This window comes from Epinephelus lanceolatus, chromosome 6 (genome assembly GCF_041903045.1).
Source record: "Epinephelus lanceolatus isolate andai-2023 chromosome 6, ASM4190304v1, whole genome shotgun sequence".
NCBI lineage: Eukaryota > Metazoa > Chordata > Actinopteri > Perciformes > Serranidae > Epinephelus > Epinephelus lanceolatus.
The window spans coordinates 44,839,929-44,861,625 of NC_135739.1; the positions used below are offsets into that span (position 1 = coordinate 44,839,929).

Genomic DNA, 21,697 nt, shown 5'->3' on the forward strand with positions numbered 1-21,697 from the left:
GAGGGTGAGTAGATAATGGCTGAATTTTCATTTTTGGGTGCACTATCCCTTTAAGGAGAAGACTTAAGGATGTTTTGTGTAAATGATTTTATCTCAAGGAAACCTTATCTTGGACATTGAGGAAAATCTTAACTTAGGGTGCTTTGTGCAACTGGGCCCTTTATCGTGCTATCCCTGACAATGTCATATATGCCTGTATGTTTTCCTGCTCTAGTTGAATTCTTGTCAAATAAGTTTAACTCAACTATGAACAATTACTTTTTTTCTTTCTTCAATGCTGTCTTTAAAATCCCTACAGTCTACAATATTTGCTTGTGCCAGCTATTGTATGGTTAAGGGCGGGGTTAAGGATATAGTTAGGGGAAAATCTGGTCTCCTGCATTAAAGTCGAGCATGTTACACACCCATCCAACACCTTGACCTTCACAATATGACTTCATGCTTTACTACATAACTCCCACACTACCTCTTACACTGGCACTGAGTGGTGGCATTTAAAAACCTGTCGCAATATCCACTTTTATTCTGAACGCCTGTAGTTTTTACTGTAAGTCTTATTACTGCTGGCAGAATGCATCCAGGGCTATGGCTCTCTCCCAAAACTATCCCTACTCACTATAGCACAGAAAGTGACACTGACAGCTCTGCATTAAGGGTAGGGTATACAATTAAAATGTAGGACGGACTTTACCATAACCAGGAAACATCTGTCACCAAGCATACTGATGCACACCTTGCTTGTTAATCTGTTGAGTAATATAATCTACTGTTGTGTGCTATAAATAGACGTTATGTTCCTCTTAAATAGATTGATTGCTTCTGCATGTGGGTGTAACACAAATCAAATGGCCCTCTTGCTAATTGTTGATATTTTAATGTCTTGCAGGAGGCAAAGTGAAAATAAAAGATATTGAATGAGAAGATCATTACGTCTCTTTGTGTGAACGCTGATTGTTTCTTTGTCTCTGTCTTGCAGGGGACAGACTTTGGACCAGACCGAACTACGGCAAGTATAATCACTACACCCACTGCACTGTTACTCATGCTCCAGCTGCTGTACATGGCCGTCATCTCAAAATGATGGAAACCCTCATCACTGTCTGGCTTATCTACTTTCTGAGAAGTGGAGCTTAAAGATGTCTTTGCTGTTTCCTTCTTCGTTGCAGTGGTTGCTGGCAGGACCTTTGTGAGGAATATTTTCCATATTGTGAGGAATATTTCCCAGACTAACCTTCGCTGAGCTGTAAGAAACTGATGGCTGCTACAGTTCCACCAGATGGTTTGAACTGCCTGGATTTTAAAAAGGATCATTAGCAACCGCAACTTCTTCTGCTCCGGAGTTACCCACTCACATATGCCTGTGTGTGAATGTGATTTTAGTGTGACTGTGTGTTTGTGTTTGCATCTGCATGGCGTAAGTGAGAGATAGAAAATATAGAATTTTCACTCGGAAAGGACAAGAGAGGACGCAGCGAACAAGCTGAAAAACAGGAGTAGCAGCTATGTCCCAGTGGAGGCACCATTCAAGGACTGGGTGTCAGCTCCAGACTGCCAAGAGTGGGAGCAGGATGATGGGATATGTAAGGCTTGAAGGTTCCTTAAGCAGCGGCCGGCGGGTGTCCTCTCTAATATGGCTGGGACTGATGCTGCTGCAGGCATCTCTGGCCACCGTGATGGCTCAGAAACTTGACGAGAACGACCCTGTGGTCACCACCACGTACGGCAAGCTGCGTGGCGTTAAGAAGGAGCTCAACAACGAGATCCTGGGTCCCATTGTGCAGTTTCTAGGGGTCCCGTACGCCGCTCCACCCACCGGAGAGCGCCGCTTTCAGCCACCTGAGCCCCCGGCGTCATGGCCGGAGATCCGCAATGCCACACACTTTGCCCCGGTGTGCCCTCAGAGCATCGTGGAGGGCCGCCTGCCGGATGTGATGCTGCCGGTGTGGTTCACTAACAGCATCGACGTGGTGTCCACATATGTCCAGGACCAGAGCGAGGACTGTCTCTATATTAACATCTATGTCCCCACTGAGGATGGTGAGTTAGCCTGCGGGCCCAGGGCAGGATGACTGTGGGGATAGCGGGTGGTGGGGCGGAGGGTATAGACCCCACAACATTCTGGTAGAGAGAAGGATGTGTTGTCGGGGTGTGTTTTATCTATGTGAGAGTGCATTTCTGTCTCTGTCCTCGTCTGTCTGTCAGTAGAGGGAAAGCATGATTTTGTGCATGTTTAAATGTGCATGACACTGCTTACAGTACATGAGTGTGTGAGAGTTTTGTGAAACAGTGTTCATGCGTGTGTGTGTGTGGCATCCATTGAGGCCGATTAATCCTCCTTTTATCTCGCTCCACAGCTGCCCCAATTTTTTTCCTTCCATTTTCCAACCTTTCCTCCTCTTCCACCATCCTGTTGCTCCTCTTACTCCTTCTACTCCGCTCCTCTTTCTCCGTATTGCCTTATTTGCCCTCCTCTGCGGACTCCCTCCCCTCCCTCACGTCTGTAGCTCATCATAGCCTATTGTGCTCCACCACAATGGCTACAGTTCATTAAACAAGACAGTCGTTGTCACAATCATCACCGATTGATTTGGCTGACTGGCTGAATGACTGGCCAGCCGACTGATAGACTGAATACTGCGCTGATTGAGCTGGTGTGTTTCATCTGTCTTTATTTCTCCCTTTCCTTCCTTTTTTCTTTTTCAGTCAGCCAGCTTTGTGTGTGTGTGTGTGTGTGTGTGTGTGTGTGTGTGTATATGTGTGTTTATATCAGTATTTGTGTGTGTGTGTGTGTGTGTGCGCGCATGGCGTGTGTGTGTGTGTGTGTGTGTGTGTGTGTGTGTGTGCATGCCAGCTCCTGTGTACATTGCGCGTCCAGGGGCTCCATGTTATTCTTTAGTCTTTTATTCATTTTACAGTCAAAAGAATATCCAAGGAATGTGCCAGGAAACCGGGCAAGAAAATATGTAGACAAGGAGGTATGTATGATCTGAACGCAACCTATACAATGCCACGGAAAGAAGGAGGAAAATAAAAGAAGATATATGTGGTACAACGGGGAGCAACCATGAAATCAAGGTCTACGAATTATTCAGGTCTCGACTCAGGGCATCTGCAGGGTTTCAGAATGCTAAATTTAAGAGACAGGACCTTTTAAATGCTACCTGGAAGTAAATTTAAGGCCAATTTTAAAAACCAAAGAAGGAAAACCAAGCTGTCAGAACCAGTCTTCCTCTCTCTGAAAATTCCTAATGCACTTCAGAAAGCATAAGCAAGTAAAGCAGGAAAGACCATTCCAGAATTGTCGGACTTGGTCAGGACCATTCGATCTGCAGATATTAGCAAGAACATGTTTGCTACAACAACCCTGAATCCGCCTTGTGATTTGTAGACCTTGTGCTGGCGAGACAGTGTCGCACCACACTCCCTCGTCCATTGATGTGTGCTCTCATTGGTCAGCAAGATTGGGAGATCTGATTGGCTTCCAGATCAGGGGTCAAAAGGTGTGTAGTAATGATAGTTGATGTGTGAGGAGATAGCAGCATATTAGATCAGGGACACTGTCACACACACACACACACACACACACACACACACTTAAGGTGATGTAGTTGTGTGTAGTGTTGAACAAGATGAGCTCAGGCTGGACCTTGACTGTGTAATCTCCATTAAAAGAAAGCGGAGCTGTGTTGAGGTTGGCTCGGCCTACTGTATCAAGCACTGTTTCATCAAGATAATGCCCTCCTCCTCCCCTCTGTCTTTCTCTCCCTGTCTCTCAGCCTCTCACTCCATGGGTGTGTGCACGTTTTTGTGTGTGTGTAAATGTTTGTGTGAGAGTGAAAGTGTGTGTCTGAGAGAGAGAGAGAGACAGTTGCTGACAGTGTCCTTGATAAGGTCTGGGTGTTAATGTCATTTTCTTGGCAGCGGCCTACATTATCACTTATCCTCCTCTTCTTACTACACAGATACATGTACATTCTAACCTCCCCTCTCCTTAAATGTGTTGCACACAGATACACAGAGGGGAGATGCATTTAAACTAGGAGATTACAGAAGCTTACATATTAGTCACACAGCATGGGAAATCATCATTATAAAACCAAGACCCAGACAATCTGTTGTGGATTTTTTTTTTTTTTTCTGGAAAAGGAGCTTAGGTTTAGAAAACAATGTCTCTTGTACAAATAAAAGCAAAGCAAGATGGCCGATCTGTGGCCTTGTTACAGTAGAAGCTGCTTTGCTTGGGTTTGTTTCTTTGGCTTCAGTTTATTACCCACTGGCTGTGCACTGAGAAAAAAAAGAATTAATGCTTGTGAAATGTCAGGAAACCACTCAACTCTATAGACAGTACTCTCACAGTATGCACTTCATTAGGCGAAACTCTATACAGTATGTGTGCTCTTCTATACAGTAGCCCAAAGGTAATTAAAGTGTACACAAATTGGCATAAATGTATGCAGGCCACTTTGAATATTTCTTTTACAGTAGGCAGTGTGAACAATGATATCTGTATTACCTCAAATTTAAGTGTAAACATACTTTTTGAAGACTACTGTGTTAGAAGAGAAGGTCTATGACTCATTATTGCTCATCTGTGCACAGATTAGAAGCTTGATATAATGATCGCAGACAGGTAAAACAGGACCAGATTTAGAGAAACACTTTTCTCTTGAAGAGAACTTGTTAGGGAAGTCAACTTGAGATGCACCAAACGTCCTTAAGCATCCAAACCTGCTCTAACCCAGGTGTGCTGAATGATGAATCCCACTTGATCATAAGTCACATATTAGCATAGGTAATGTTCCCTAAACACTATATACTACACTATAAGGGCAGTTGTGTTGTCGTGTGCAAAGACTCTGACACATGCTCAAGAATTGGAGAGATGCCACCAAAAAAGGCTGTAAGAGGGAGTTCAGCAGAAGTGAAATCAACATACTGTTAAACAAAGTAAATGTGATTTTAATGTATCAGTACTGGTGTTGCAGGAAAATCAAAACCCCAGCAACGACAAAACATTTTTGATGCTCTACATTGGTGGAGCAAGTATTCAGATCCTTTATTTAAGTTAAGGTGCTAATATCACACTGTAAATATACTTTGTTACTATTAAAAGTCCTGCATTAAAAATGTTACTTAAGTAAAAGTATCTAAGTACAGTTGCAAAAATGTATTTAAGTATCAAATATAAAAGTACTCATGCAGAAAAGTTTGAATAAATTTAATAAATGAAAATAATTAAAGGGTAAAGCAGCACGTCCTCATACATATACATGAGAAGCTGGAACCATGAAATGTTTTTGCATAAAAAAATGACTTTAACTTTTAAAAACATAGCTAATTAATTTTCTAATTTATTGACCAGTTCAGGGGTGGGCAACCTATGGCTCTGAAGCCACATGCTGCTCTTTAGTTTCTTGCTAGTCTCTCCCTGTAGCTTTGACACACACAAAAATTAAATGGAAATGAATAACAGTCTTTTGTTTAACATTTTAATTTTTATTCAGTATTTCTTCTATTATTTATTGCATTCTCCAATTGTAAAACTGTGAAGCCTATATACCAATATATATGTTTATATATATATATATTGAATCTTCGTAGCAGTGGCTAGTCTTGAATCTTCCTAGCTGGTTAGCTATGGATGCTAAAATCCTTAAAACTTTTAGAATAAAACCAATAGTTTAGTGGTGCATGGACAGATTTCTTTGCTTTCACTTTCAGCTCTGCAAAGTTAAAGTTCTCAATCATCGTAAATGGTGCCATGCACAGTGGCCACCTTGTGGTAAAGCACATTAATGAACACTCATTAAGATGATTAATATAGGCTAATTTAGACTTAATAGGCTACCTTCATTATAAGGCTTAAATATGTGTTGTGGCAGATTTTATTTGATCATTTTTGGTCAAAAATGGCTCTTTTGATGGTGAAGGTTGCAGACCCCTGGGCTCGTTGTTTCAGCTGCACTTGTATATTTTCATATGGTTTGTACGCAAAAATCTTAATTTGTAAAGTAACTAGTAACTAAAGTCATCAAATAACTGTTGAAGTAGAAAACATGAGATTAAAATACTCAGGTAAAATAATAGATCCTCAAATTCCTATTAAAGTACATTACTTGAGTAAATATACTTAGTTACATTCCACCTCTGGTCAGCAGAGGGATGCGCAATAACTGGAATTACAGTAATTGGGCATAATGGACTAAGTATAGTATTTCTTTAGCCCTGAAATGTAATAATCAAATTATTATAATTACTCTAAAACATAATCTAAATTCAAATTTGTCATATTTATGCATTTTTATTAATGTTCCTCAAAAATAAAAGTTGTTTTTTTCATGCATTGAATATAAGTTTCTGGACTGTGACAGAAAGTCTTTTTTCTCCTATCCTGGTTAAGAGTGCTCTCGACCATTCATAAAAAATCCTCTCACCAAAGAGAACAGCAATAAAAGAAAACACTGGTGAATCCCAGGATTCAATGGGTACCAATAAAACAAGAGTAAATTGTGGACATGAACAACATAAGATAAATTTTGTTTGTATATTGTTTCTTGCATGAGGCCCAATGAGAGCAAATGCTTACAGTGCTTCACATTCACCCGTGCACATTTTAATCAAACTGCTAAAAAGTAGGGATGCACCGAAATGAAAATTTGTGGCCAAAGCCGAAGTCAAATAATATTAAACGCTTGGCCGAATACCGAGTACCGAATACCGAATATTGTTGTTTAGTTTTTCATTAGTTTTTGCAGATGAACCCCCTCCAGATTAGTGTTGTCACGGTACCAAAATTGGATCCCACTGTACAATACCAGTGAAAATATCATGGTTCTGAGTAGTATCACGATACCACAGCAAAAATGAGGCAGATGTGCCTTTTGTCATTTATAAAAAGATAAATCACTTTTCTATAATACGTCAATGATATTTCAATGGAATAAATTACTTATTGACTTATTCATACTTCAAAAACAGCATCAATAAGTGATGAACATAGGGGGGATCAAAATAAATAAAATAAGAATCAACCAGCCACCCTCCTCCCCTGACAAGTCCCTTCATAAGTAACGAACAGTCCCTAAAGTGCGGTGAGGTTTGTGGGCCGTGAATGGCTCGTTTCTCCTCTGACACACTTCCCTTCGCCGTAAGCCGATGGCCACCGTATTTGACAGGAATACATTACTGTCTGTGTCTGTGACCCCCGTTCAACCCACAATCGGTGGGATTAGCCTTTCGTTTCTGCTGCTGGTTGAAATCTGGAGGCTGCTCGCACAGCGTGCTGAATGATTTAAGCCTACTTTGCTCGCTCAAAACTATTTTTAGTCGCAAATGCGAGTGCCGTGATGGGCGGATCGCCACACTGCCGACATTTTACTCAGCCCGTCACGGGCTTATTTTCATATAAATGAAAATAAGTGTTTGAATTTTATATATGTTAAATATTGATAGACGTTTGAGCTGACTGAAGAGAGGGGCTTAATTTTCAGTCATCCTGCTAAATGTAGCAAATCTACAAAACCTTATTTGTAGAATATAAAGCTTATGAAGCATTTCTGATGAACCACACTTTTTTATTTTGCCAATGATAAAAAAAAATAAAATAGATTTAGTCAGGTCATGGCAAACAGACTGAGTATGATTATTATTTCAGCTTTTAGTTTCATCAGTACTCTAAGGAAACTTGTGGATGAGACCTGGAGTGAGAAATAAGAGTAGATGTAATTGTTGGAAATATGATAAAATTAGATTTTATAACATTAAGAGATATTTTTTTTAAGTGGACCCATTTGGATTTTTTTTTTTTTTTTTTTTTTTTTTGCTAAATCAGAGCTGGCATTGGTCATAAGCACAGGGAAATTAATATGGGAGAGAAATGAATAATCATCGGTATAAAGTACTGGGAACACTGAGGCCGATGCTGCAGCCAGGTCATTGACGTGAATAAGAAATAGGAGAGGTCCTAGAATAGACCCTTGTGGGACTCCACATGTTATAGTATCCCTATCAGATATACATCCATTAATGTTAACACACTGAATGTAATTGTAAAGCCATTTTCCATTTATAATTATAGTAAAGCCATAGTGTAACAGTTTTTGGAGTAAGATTCACAGTGTCAGAAGCTTTGAAAGTAAAAAAATATTCCAAAAGTTTATTTGTTGTTAATGCGAGCAGTATGAATATTCATCAGGACTTAAAAACAATTTTATTAAAAGAAGTATTTTTGTGCTGTCAAGATGGTCTTTACATAAAACTGGGCCGTCTGTGCAGTAGAAAGATGCAAATACTTTTGAAATTGGTGCCACATGAGAAAACACAAAAAGGGCTGTGGCATTTGCTTTTGCTCAAGAAGTTGAAAACCTACAAGTACCAGAATGCACTTCAACACACTGAACCAATAAATGCTCCAGTTGGTGGGTGACAAAATGCAAGCTTGGACATTTTTCCATCAAAGACAATATGGGGGCCAGCTGGTAACAAACAATCTCAAACTACAGTTAAGTTCAAATATGTTCATTGTCATTGTCTTAGATGGCTGCGGTTCAGAGATGAGCACACATCTTCTGAGACATGTTTTGGAACAACTATACAGTATTGGTCATGATGAACAATACATTATGTGAAGCCATCAATTTAGAAAAGGCTTTATTGGCTGGTGCTTTCTTGTAAGTTGTAACCTAACAACCTTAATCATTTTTTTATACCTATTAATGTAATTGTATTTTATACCTACATTATCTAATTTTATATCTTTATCATACCTTTTTTTGTCATAACTACAATTTTCCCATAATGTTAACATACGTAGTTGGTATGTCAGATATTGTAGTTAATGAGATTTTTAAAGCATACGTAATGGACATTGAAAAAAAGTTGACTAGGTGCTGACTAAATTCAGAACTTTGTTTAATTGCTACTTTGACGGTCATGAATGGTATTTTGGGGTGGTCCATTATTACAATGTGCCAACAAAGGAGCTAAGAAAAGCACCTATCTTCATCACTGCCAATCAAAGCCGATTGGAGCTGGAGCAAATAAATACCGGTGACCATGCAGTCATTTGTCCTGGGATTGAATGCCAAGGGTACCTTTTCACATTAAATACAAAAGTTAGAGGGTGTTAGTGTGTTTTTGTGCAGTGGGAAAAGGGCTTAACTGGGCTACTGTATACATGTACACATGTACACATGTATGCACGTGCACACTCACACTCACACATACGTAATCACACTCATAATCACATAGAAATGCATACCATGCTGTGATACTGTATGTTAAAATGCTCTCAATGGAGCAGGAATAAAAGGTCTTAAGAAGTTCTGCAGGCAAATTAATTTTCTTTAATGTCCTTAAAAGCATAGCCGCTGTTGGGCCTTTTTTACCAATGCTGTTGTATTGATCGCCCATGTCAGGTCCTCAGCAATATGTGTGCCCAGGAATTTAAAAGAGAAGACCCTCTCCACCACTTCCACTCTGATAGTGAGTGGAGCAGGATCTTCCTTCTGTTTTCCAAAATCAAAAATAATTTCTTTAGTCTTTTTTAGATTTAGTGTGAGATCGTTCTCTGTGCACCATTCTGCTAGGAGGCTGACCTCAGCTCTGTAGGCTGTCTCATCATCATTTGAAATCAGGCCTACCACAGTTGTGCCATCTGCGAATTTGATTATTGGTTTGAGGGGTGTTTGGCGACACAATTTGATGTGTAAAGGGGGTAGAGTAATGGGCTTAATACACATCCCTGAGGTGCCCCAAGCCTGACTGTCTGCGGGCAGTTAGACAGGAAGTCCCTTATCCACATGCACAGGGGGCTGCTAAAACCCAGGTCTAAAAGCTTTAAAACTAACCTGCTGGGGACAATAGTATTAAAAGCAAAGCTGGAATCAATAAATAACATTCTAACATATGAGGTGAGTCAGGGTCATGTGGAGGGCTGTTACAATGGCATCCTTTGTAGACCTGTTGCCTCTATAGGCATACTGATGCTGGTCAAGGTCGGGCGGCAGGATGGCTTTTATATGTTTTAAAACTAGTCTCTCCATGCGCTTAGCAACGATGGGGGTAAGGGCCACTGGCCTGTCGTCATTCAAGGTGCTGATGTTACTTTGTTTTGGCACTGGTACTATTGTACTAGACTGAAGACAAGTAGGTACAGTGGCTTGAGACAGAGACATGTTAAAAATGTCAGTAAAAACATTTGTAAGTTGTTGGGCGCAGCCTCTGATGACCCTCCCTGGGATACCATCTGGACCTCCCGCCTTCCTGACGTTCACAGAGCGGATGACTCTCCTCACTTCATGAATCTGCATGGTCAGTGTGTTCCCCATGCTGACAGGTAGGGGTGCACTGGCCTCTTCTGGCCCAGATGTTTCAAAGCGGGGAAAGAAGTGGTTAAGTTAATTTGCCAGTGATGCATTGCAGGCTGTAGGGGTCTCTCTGTTGGTCTTGTAGTGAGTTATCTGTTGAATGCCCTTCCACATATGTGCTGTGTTATTACTGGAAATGTGGTCCTCTATTTTGTCCTTGTATGCAGCTTTAGCCTACCGGATGCCTTTTTTTAGGTTGTGTCTTGCAATGCTATACTGCTCTTTATTACCCGACCGGAAGGCTGCATTGCGCTCTTTCAGGAGTAACTGGACCTCGCAATTCATCCATGGTTTCCTGTTTGGGACGACACGAATGGTTTTGGTGATGGAGACGTTTTTCACACAGGTCCTAATGTAACTCAGAACAGTGGTAGCATATATCACAATGTTTTGATCATAAAACAATTGGTGCACACAGTCGGTGCACTTGAAACAGTCCTGCAGTTGTAAGGATGCCTCGCCGGGCAATGTTTTCACATTTGTGTTGGTAGGACACTGCTTTTTAATGACAGGACTGTAGGCTGGAGCTAAAAACAAAGACAAATGGTCCGATTTTCCCAGGTGCAAGAGTGTGAATGCTCTATATCCCTTAGCGATGTTTGAGTAAACACAACCTAGTGTGTTCTCCCGTCTCGTCGTGCATTTGACATGCTGATCAAACTTTGGAAGCACAGTCTTTAAGGTGGCGTGGTTAAAATATACTGTTACTATAATGAAAACACCTTCAGGGTAGGCATTCTGCTGTTTGATTATAGTCATCAACACGTAGCTAAGTGCTAACTTGGGATTTGCATCAGGTGGTATATAAACAGCTGTGACAACGATGACAGAGAATTCCCTTGGAAAGTAGAAGGGTCTGCATTTGACTGTTAATAGTTCCAAATCGGGTGAGCAGTGTCGTTCCTCACAAAAACACACAGTCTGCCTCCACGGCTCTTACCGGATTTCTTGTTCCAATCACTTTGGTGGGTTGACAGGCCTGCTAGCGCAATGGCTGTGTCCAGAACGCTCACGTTGAGCCAAGTCTCTGTTAGGATCAACACACAGCTGTCTTGGGTGGCCGTCCGCGATGCTATCTCCAACCTTAGTTCATCCATTTTGTTGCCAAGAGATTTCACATTCGCGACGAAGAAGCTGGGTAGCGGTGGCCTGTTTGGGTCTCTCTTTAGCCTGGCCAGGTAACTGGCCTGGCAGCCCCGCTTCTGCCTGCCCTCCCGGTGCGGTCGCCGTCTGCGTGCGTTCGGTATGATAATCCATGGGGAGGACGGTGGCCTTGTTATCTCCATCGGTATTCCATGAGATTGTTGGAAGGTGGTTGCAATCGTGACCTGGCACTGGCACTACACCGATGTGTATTAGCTTTTCTCTGCTGTAGAAAACTTTCAATGTGCACAGACATAACTCCTCAGTCAGAACCATACATTCTAACACCAAGACACAGTGTTTTGGGGAGCACTGAACTGCAGCGTCTGTGCACGCTGCCACCTTGGACCCCCACAAAATAGCATTTTAAGTCCTGTGTGTGATTTATCTTATCTTATATGAGTAAAAGAAAGTCCACCGGCTGCTAGGCTAATTTATGCAATGTAAAATGTCATAAGCCTCTGTTAATAATGTTAGCAGGTTGTATTTGTGGTGAAAATGTGTTTAGCAAGAGACAAGTGTTTTGTCTGTGAACCTTTTGAGTTATAATGAAGCTGTTTTGTTTACTAGTGATGATATTGTTGCTATCAATCCATGTTTAATGTTTTTTAGGTGTGTTTTGCACACTAATCATGGCAGAATTCACGATGAACAAAGAGAAACCAGGTTAGAATGGGCAACAGCAAGAGAGCCAGACATGGGCAATGATAAATAACAGCGAGAAAAGGAAGACATGGATTAATACTGGAGTCAGAAGGACAAAAACAAAAAGTGTGACCAGGACACAGAGAGCCAAACAATAGAGCAGCGGTAAACGTGAGTGAGGCGTAGTGTAATTGCTGTGGGACTCATTTCTGTGTCCTCATAAGCACTATTGTGCTGTCCTGTGTCATGCTGGTTCAAAGAAGTCTTCTGTGTTTAAAAGTAGTTCTTTTGATGGGTCTGGGATGGAGTCGGTCATTAAGTTATCACATGCTGGGATAGTGGTCTCTGTAATGAGATCAGAGGTAGCGGCACTATGGTTGGTCTTCTCTCTCCCTGCAGCATGCATTCACAATTCATTTCCAAAATTGTAGTAAATGCAGTAGAGCCTCAGTCCTTACAGATGACAGCTAACTGAACAAAACGGTAGGAAAATAAAGTCTGAGTGACACAGAAACAAGACTGAAAGAAGACAAATCAGCATTCATGTTATGTGATCATAGACACATCATGGGTGCTCATCTGTTATGGCTCTTGTGGATTTTCATGGTTTATGTAAGGATAATACTGGAACTACAAAATGATGTAGTTTGTACTTTGGTACAAAAAAATAAATAAAAAATACAACGTCTAAGGAAGCTACAGCTTGTTGAATGTCATAACTTTGAATGACATTCTGTTGCTGTTTAGTAGGGATGCAAGAAATACTTTTACACATTTTACAAATGCTTTTATAAATTCCAGAGGCCTCTAAATAACTGAAATATCCAGCTGTAGCTCATTGCAGTGGTTCTAAATAAGATTTTTTTCTCTTGCTTGTTCTGTAGTTTCACTATCACTATCTCCACCTCAACCCACAGCTGACTGTAGGCAACCTTGTGGGCTGTCAAAAGGCATTATGGGTAACAGGAAAACACATGCTAATGCAGAAGTACGTGCAAGAGGGTGAAGGAAAGTTCATATAGCACATATAGATACATAGATACACGTAGATGCAAGATACGCACTCTTGCTGTTAAATGGTGACTATAGTTATTTACCTGGCAGAAAATCAGGAACAATAGACATTCTAAAAAGCAGAAGCAGAAGCAAGTCATTATTTTAATAATTCACAAGTCTTTGCACTCAAGTCTCAAGTCAAGAAAGGCATGTCCCAAGTCAAGTACCAAGACAAGGCTGACCAATCCCAAGTCAAAGCCCAAGTCCTAATCATCGAGTTTCAAGTCATAATGAGTCAGAAGTCATAACGCGCTTTTCATCAAATGTAATGCCATTTTATCAGAAGTAATATTGCACTAAATATACAAACATCATGAGTGCTTTTTAAAAATCATATTTATCTGTGTGGCGTTTGTATATTGTTTCATTCTCTAGCTTCCTTCCAACAGTTCAGAGACATGCAGGTTAGGTTAATTGGTGACTTTAAATTGCCTGTAGGTGTGAATGTGAGCATGAATGGTTGTCTGTCTCTGTGTGTCAGCCCTGTGATAGTCTGGTGACTTGTCCAGGGTGTACCTGCCTCTTGCGGGGACAGATGAGATAAGCTCCAGCCCCCCTGCAACCCTGTAACAGGACAAGCAGTTACAGAAAATTAATGAATGAACAAACTGAACAAATTAATCATGAAAAAAGTAGTGCTAACATTGCACTTTCATAGTGTATAGCACTATTAACCAGTCAATTGAATTTTGTATGATTCTGTCCTGTCTTGTATTGTCAAAAATGTCAATAACTTTCTCTTTCCATTGGCATAGAGTAAAAGACAACTCAGAGGTTGTGGACTTGGGTGGAGAGGGTGATGATAGAGCCATCAATGTTGAGTGCGAAGCCCTGAGTGGGGCAGGTAGGGGAGTCAGGGCAAATGATTAAGATTTTCGACTCATTGCAGTTGAGTTCCAGAAAAAAAATTTGCATCCACATTTTAATGTTCGTTAGGTTGGTGGTAAGGGTGGAGTGAAGGGCAGCAGTGATGGTCTTGGAGGAGAGGTAGAGAATGTTATCTGTGTAACAGTGAAACTGGAGATCTAGGTGGTAAAGGATCTGTTAAGGAGTAGAATGTAAAAGATAAAAAGAAGAGGACCAAGCACCAAACCCTGGGGGACACCCTGGGTGACAGGGACTATGGTCGATTTGCAGTTCTTGATTCTGATGAATTGATGTCTGACTGGAACCAGCAGAGGAGACTGCCAGTAATACCATGAGTGGATCTGAGGCATGTGAAGAGTGTGGAATGGTTAATGGTATCAAAAGCAGCCCTTAGGTCAAGAAGGATGATAATGATGGTGAAACCACAGTCAGAGGATGACAGTAGGTCGTTAGTGACGTTAATTAGGGTAGTGTCAGTGTTGTGTTTTGAGTGTAAACCAGACTGAAAAGGCTCATAGAGGTCATTGGACTAAGTATAATTAGACTGAGTATAATTTGGACTGGGTTGCGAAACAGCTGCTGACACCCTCTATCCTACAGTGTTAAATAATGACATCCTGCCGTTCGCTGTGTAGTATTTGCCTTTACTGCCTGCTGCTGCCTGAGTACTAGGTCTTACAGCACTCTGCTTGTGTGCTTCATGGAATCAACCGCTCACCCTTCAACGCTGTCAGACCTTGTAAAACAAAGGAGGAAAAAAAAACTGTCTTTAAGGTGTCTCTGTGGTGGGTTGGGACTCTCTTTATGTTTACTCTATGTTGAATTAAGCATTGAGCTTTTAAACCCCAAACTAGGACATTTAACTGCAAACTAGGCCATTTCCCAGCGCGTGTACAAGCTGTTTAATATCTCAAATAGACCCGGAAATATTTCAACATGTTGCATTATTCTGAAATTTTTGTGCGCTGTCTCCACTCCAGAGGGGTTTAGAATAGAAACTCCAATGTTGATGTGCATTTCATCAAGATGCAGGCAACTTCACAGAGGGTGAATTTTTCACTGTTTTTGTTCACGGCTTCCCTTCTCCCTCATCTCTTTCTTCTCTCTGTGTCTCTTTTTTTTCTATCCGATCTCACTCTGCACAGGTTGGCCTTTTCCCTCTCGTCTATCTCTGTCTTTTGCGCCTTCCTGACCTATTCACCTTCCCACATCTCTCTTTCCCTCTCTGTCCTTTTCTCTTGCTCCTGTCTTTTTCGCTCCTATTCCTCAGGCTTTGTCCCAGTTTTGTAGTCGTTGAAGGAGAATCCTGTGGGAGGAGGTGCACACACATGCACACAAAGACACACAAACAGAGTAAAGGAAATAGGAGGCAGGAATAAGCATGGTCTGTCTTGTGTTTGAGTCTCCCATGAGGCGCTCTGTCACCTCTACTCACAACTTAACTTCTCTGTGCTGGTTTTTCTTTTATGTTAGTGTGTTGTGATTGTGTGTGTGAGTCAGTTGTCTGTCTAGATCGAAGCTTGGATTTGGATATTTGTGTATGTGTCAGGAGAATTTTAAATTGTGTCCTCACTGACAGGGGTTTTGTCTCAAAGCATGGCTGCTTGGAGGATGGTGGACTGTCATTTTCAGCCTGGCCCCATTGGATGTTGCATTGATTCTGAACCAAACTTGGAAATAGAAAGACAACGATACAGTGTGTGATAGAAGAGTATATTTAATCTGGGCCACATCCTCTCTCTTTAGTCAACTTTCATTTTGTAGTCTGTTGTAGGCTTGGGTAGTATCAAGGTATACCAGGGTATTTTGAGTATCATGAATGCAGTACAGTATGATTTTCATAACTCAAGAAAAAAAAGACACCCCATTCTCCATGTAGCTGGTATGGAAATGCTGTATTGTGGCGAGGTATTGTAGTGCATAGCACGTAATACCACAGGTCAGTCTCTATCGGTGGAACAGGCAGCTGAATTGAGAGAGGTGCTGCCTGCTACAATGCAACAATGACTCCCATCAAGAGATTTTTTTTTTTAATACTGTCATGTGCTAGCCTGGAAATCCAGACCCAAATCTAGAAAGATTTAGCGTCTGGCCATGAGTGAAAATGGCCCAACTCGAGGGGTGGCACCAAACATGTATTTGTAAATATCACTGCTAACTGGTAGATTAGAATCCTGCCGTATCCGGTTGGCTAAAGAGTTAAAACGTCCTTCTTGCAAAGGAAGGACTCGAGTGCCGTCTTCAGTTCCTCTTTTAGAGAAAAAGCCAAGTCTAACTCGTTCATTGTAGCGGCCAAAACCGTTTCAAACAACTGGTGTTCATCTGTAGCCATCTTGCAGTGTTTACTGACTGATTCCGGATTTCGTCGTCGCAGTGCTGTCGTCATCTGTTTAGCTGATTGCCAGAGTGACTCGCTGAGCAAATTCAAATTGTGCTCTCGCGAGAACTCTGGATTTCCAGGGTAGTCATGTGCTGTATACCCTGGTGAAATGTCAGTTAGGTATAAAGGTATGAAAAAGCATATACCACCCAAGCCTAGTTTGCAGTTCAAAATTCAAAACAACTTTTGGCAATTAAGTGACAATGGTGCATGTCCCCAACTCTGACAAACTCAGCTAATGTCAATACTAAGGAGGTGAATATCTTTCAATAATAGTGACATAGATTATAATTACAGCCTATTACTTTAAGTATGATAAAAAAAATATTGTTATTATTATTGAAACCTGATGAAATTATTTCAATATTTCATTTTATAGCTAAACTGTGAATGTAAACATCCTATAACATCATTGTTGGTTATCTTACCCTACGTTGTAAGCATACTCTGAAGTCAGAGTTTGGCTTGAAGTTGATTCTTGACCTGGAATGTAGTAGTTTTACAAAAAACAACAATAAAACAATGACTAAAGATGTACTAACTGTGACAGCAATAACTAGAAAAGTGCAGTCGGTAGAGTGAGGACATCCGCCCTAGTGGCAGCATTTCAGCTGCTACGTATGTGGCCGCTGAAGCTGATTTGCAGCCACTCCGCTGATGCATGCATCCCAAATGCACCCGGTGGATATGGCCCTCCTGGCTCCCTTACAGTCAAGATGACAGCAAAGATAACAAAAACAGGGACTAAATAATCTCATATTGTGCTTAATTGTTGTGAATCATAACATATTGGGTATTGAATCAAAATGCAGATTCTCCAGTTCAAAATGAGACCAAACTTCTCTATGGGTGTCAGTTTTTAATCCACAACAAAGGCCAAAATATAGCCTGCAAAGACCAAGTGAGGCTTGTTTTTGTTTTTTTTTAGCAGAGCCAGTCCCTAGAAATGCCTTTTGCTCTTTGCTTTGATTAGGTGATTTTGTTGATCACTTGTGGCCCCTACGGGCCATTTAAGAGGAGTGAGGAATCAGCAGTTAATGACGGTCTACAGTCTATAAAACAGGTATTTCAACAACTGTGAATCACTGCGACCATGAGAGGTCCTTGAGCATAGAGTCATAAATGTGCACACATAATATTAAAGTGATTGGTCCAACAGTATTCAAATTTAGCAGGATCCCCTCCAGGCTTATGCCTGGCAGATATAATTACAGGTGATGACATGTACCTGAGGTTGTTGCTTGTTAGAGCAAAGAATTTTCCACTGAATGAGCTTTTACAGAAGTGCATTGGCTGGAATCAAATTGGGTGAAAAGCAGACTATTTATATGATGGTAATACTTAAAACATGACAGTACAGTAAATCTAACAAAAAAGGGTTGATGTCAAGCCCTGTTTATTTCGAACACAGCGGCCAGAGTGAATAACTGTCTCATGGTTCAGGGTAACTACACTGAGTAAGGGTTGGGGGGCAGCGATTAGGGCTTTGATATATGGGGTCAGTATTGCATTAACAAGCCCTACTATGATGTTTATCCCACTGGACAATACTTAAAAAATTAAACAACACTGCAGTGATTTTGACATTCCTAAAGATTTATCATCAACACTTTGTCCTGAAGGTAGTGCTAGAGGAAAGGTTATGGGGTCATCCAAATCAGATACTGTTATCCTCTTGGGTCCATGAATGTGTTCTGCAAATGTCATGGCAATCTGCCTCAGAGAATACAAAAGCTTGTGTACAAAGTTTAGGAGAATGAGTGGTGATGAATCTCATGAATATGCATGCAAAATGTCATGGTGATCTAACCAGTGGTCTTTGAAATATGCTCTATGGCTACACCACCCTGTGACAGAATGCACTGTAAGTGTATTTTCCAGCGTCAACACCAGTCAATATTCCTGCAAGGAAAGATTGTTTAACAGACTTTCATACATCGATTGGCACCTCCCGGCTGCTGTACCGTGACAGGTGACATGTGGTCTAGCTGTCACAATGGACGAGAACAAATGTATGAGTTATTTATGTTTCTTCTGTGACCCACAGTCCTGACTGTAAAAGATAATTAAGACATTGTTGGTATTGTCTGTAGCTACACTCTCAGAAAAAAAGATAAAAGCCAGAACCATAAAGGGTTCTTTGGCTTGTCCCTATAGGAAAAACATTTTTGGTTCCTGAAAGAACACTTTAAGAAGGTTCCACCTGGAACCCTTTTAGAGGGTTCTAACTAGAACCCAAAATAGATGATTATACCTAGACCGGGGACGGCACTAAAAACACCCATGCTTTCAACAATCCTCAAGAATCTCTTTCCTCCATAAAGGGTTCTTTGGATGAAAATGGTTCTTATTGAAACCCTTAGTCTTACAGGGAACCCTTGACTTTTTTTCTTCCAAGAAGGGTGTTTTGAATGAAAATGGTTCTTAATAGAACCCTTTCTTTAAAATATATATATATATATATATATATATATTCAAATGCAAATGATTCTGGGTAGAACATCAGCTCCTCAGAAACAACCTTTTTGGAACTCTTATTTCTCAGAGTAAAGAGACACAATGCACATCAGAATCCTGAATCCATGGCATCATTGTACTGTATTCTTTGTTTATCAGCACTTCCTTCTCTACATTATCCTGGAGATGTGTTAAGTTTGTCAAATGTTGTGCTGCTTAGCTGCTGTGTTTTGAAATGTAGGCACTACTAAACAGCTATCAATACTGCATATTTGTCAGTAAAAGGGGTTTTAATTCTGTTTTTACTGCCCTGTACTGTCTAAATAAAACTTCCAGTTGTATGTGCTTCCAAGACTTCAATTAAGAGAGAACTACTGAGCAATAGCAAAACAAACTGCTTTCCAAACACAGATTACAATAAACCAAATTATTAAGCAAAGTAAATAAACCAATTTAGAGTGTTTGATGGGGAGAAGAGAAAAAACAACATCCAAAGTAGACCCAAATATGATCTAGTTAATTATAGAGATTGTGAATTGGCACAATCTGTCTGCACTGAGTAAGAAACTGAGAGCAGGATCACTTATTTTGAAGAAAAACAATTAATGTGCCAAGATTTTTGATTTACTCCATCTGAAAGTCGATAACCGTCTTGTGTGGGCTCTCAGTTACTGAGCCTGCTACTTCCAAACAATGCTCACTTCTTTAAAGTTCAGTTTTGTCCTTGAGTCTTGATTATTGTTTGCATGGCAACAGATTCATCATCAACAGATGACTGGAAAATACTTGGAAATCAGAGAAATTAGTCTCTCCTCATTCATTAATTTGGAACACAATCTGTCAGGCTCTTCAGCTCACAGCATGAGTTTACAGCAAGAGGAAAATCAAATTCATATCTGCTAATGTCTCTGCTAATTTGTATTAAAAACCATCTCAGCTTTGACTCGTCATTCTGGACACATTCATAATCTCCACTTCTCATTCGAAATGAAGAACTCAGCGCCTATGCAGTAGAATGCCAAGGATAAAGTTATAGTACATCTACTATGATTTATACAACACTCAGTATGTCCAAGATCCTTCAAAGCTAAAGTAATGTTGTCTGAATCAAACAAGTTACCCTGGCTAGAAACATCCATTAAAGGGGACCTATTATGCCAATTTTCAGGTTCATACTTGTATTCTGGGTTTCTGCTAGAACATTTTTATATACTTTAATGTTCATAAAACACATTATTTTCCTCATACTGTCTGTGCTGGAACATTTGTTTCCACCCTCTGAGACGCTCCATTTTAGCACCTGTCTTTTTAAGCCTACCTCCTGAAAAAGCCCAGTCTTCTCTGATTAGGCAGGGTTTCCATGTCTTTCATATCTCAGTGTCTCTGCACAGTCATTGCAGCAGGGAGAATGACTGTAATGGAAAATAGTGGCATTTTCTACAATGAAGGTGACAGAGTATAAAAAAGCAATGGAGTCCACATAATGTGTAAAGATGGAAGAAGTCCCCACAGGGTGGGCAGGAGGGTTGGTTGATGGGTCAAAAAAAGCACAGGACTTTCACCCAGGAAACTCGTGTTCATACCCTGAAGTCAATGATTACTTTTTAGTAACAACCTAGTGTAGCATACTACACTAGTGACATATGTGACATGATGTATGTAATGCCTGTCATGTGACCTTTGCCACGCTATGTTAGTAACCAAAGTACTTATTTAAAGCCAAACCATGATGTTTAATCTAAACTTAACCACCTAGTTCTGTTCCCTAAACATAACCATAAAGTTGTTTAGTGAAATTGCAACGGTTATATAACGTTAAGGACTTCTTGACATCTGTGGCCATCAGGACAGTAATAAATGTTGTTTTTGAAGTTAGTGGAAATTAACCTTTTCTGTCGTTTAGGTGAGTGTTGTTCTAAACACAGTAGGACTTGTTCCATTAAAAGTATGATCTAAAAGAAATCGATACATTCAGAACCGAATTCAATCAATCAATCAATCAATTTTATTTATAAAGCCCAATATCACAAATCACAATTTGCCTCACAGGGCTTTACAGCATACGACATCCCTCTGTCCTTTGGACCCTCACAGCGGATAAGGAAAAACTCCCCAAAAAAACCCCTTTAACAGGGAAAAAAACGGTAGAAACCTCAGGAAGAGCAACTGAGGAGGGATCCCTCTTCCAGGACGGACAGACGTGCAATAGATGTCGTACGAATTGTGTTCCAACCACTGACAAAAATACTGTAATGGAGGATTTTTACACAAAATTCACTCATAAATAATTAGGAAAAAAAGTGGTTATATATGTTTTATTATAAAAAAAAACCATGAATTTATTTATTTTTCATGAATAGTTAACTCGAATGAATAAAGTCTTGTTTTTAAACACATTGGATGTACAGTACAGGCCAAAAGTTTGGACACACCTTCTCATTCAATGCGTTTTCTTTATTTTCATGACTATTTACATTGTAGATTCTCACTGAAGGCATCAAAACTATGAATGAACACATGTGGAGTTATGTACTTAACAAAAAAAGGTGAAATAACTGAAAACATGTTTTATATTCTAGTTTCTTCAAAATAGCCACCCTTTGCTCTGATTACTGCTTTGCACACTCTTGGCATTCTCTCCATGAGCTTCAAGAGGTAGTCACCTGAAATGGTTTTCCAACAGTCTTGAAGGAGTTCCCAGAGGTGTTTAGCACTTGTTGGCCCCTTTGCCTTCACTCTGCGGTCCAGCTCACCCCAAACCATCTCGATTGGGTTCAGGTCC

At 40.5% G+C, this 21,697-nt stretch overlaps 1 protein-coding gene across 2 annotated transcripts in view; it reads left to right on the forward strand.

Annotated features, from left to right (window-relative positions):
* nlgn1 (neuroligin 1) overlaps window positions 1-21,697 on the forward strand; it is a 521,705-nt gene that overhangs the window by 51,835 nt on the left and 448,173 nt on the right. Inside the window, exons 2-4 of one of the 2 annotated variants that reach the window (XM_033620864.2) lie at window positions 977-1,006; window positions 1,167-2,037; window positions 2,916-2,975. In XM_033620864.2, coding sequence (XP_033476755.1) covers window positions 1,503-2,037; window positions 2,916-2,975 — 595 coding nt within the window. In that variant the 5' untranslated portion in view covers window positions 977-1,006; window positions 1,167-1,502. The remainder of the gene's footprint in view (window positions 1-976; window positions 1,007-1,166; window positions 2,038-2,915; window positions 2,976-21,697) is intronic. The other variant, XM_033620865.2, reaches the window with a different exon arrangement.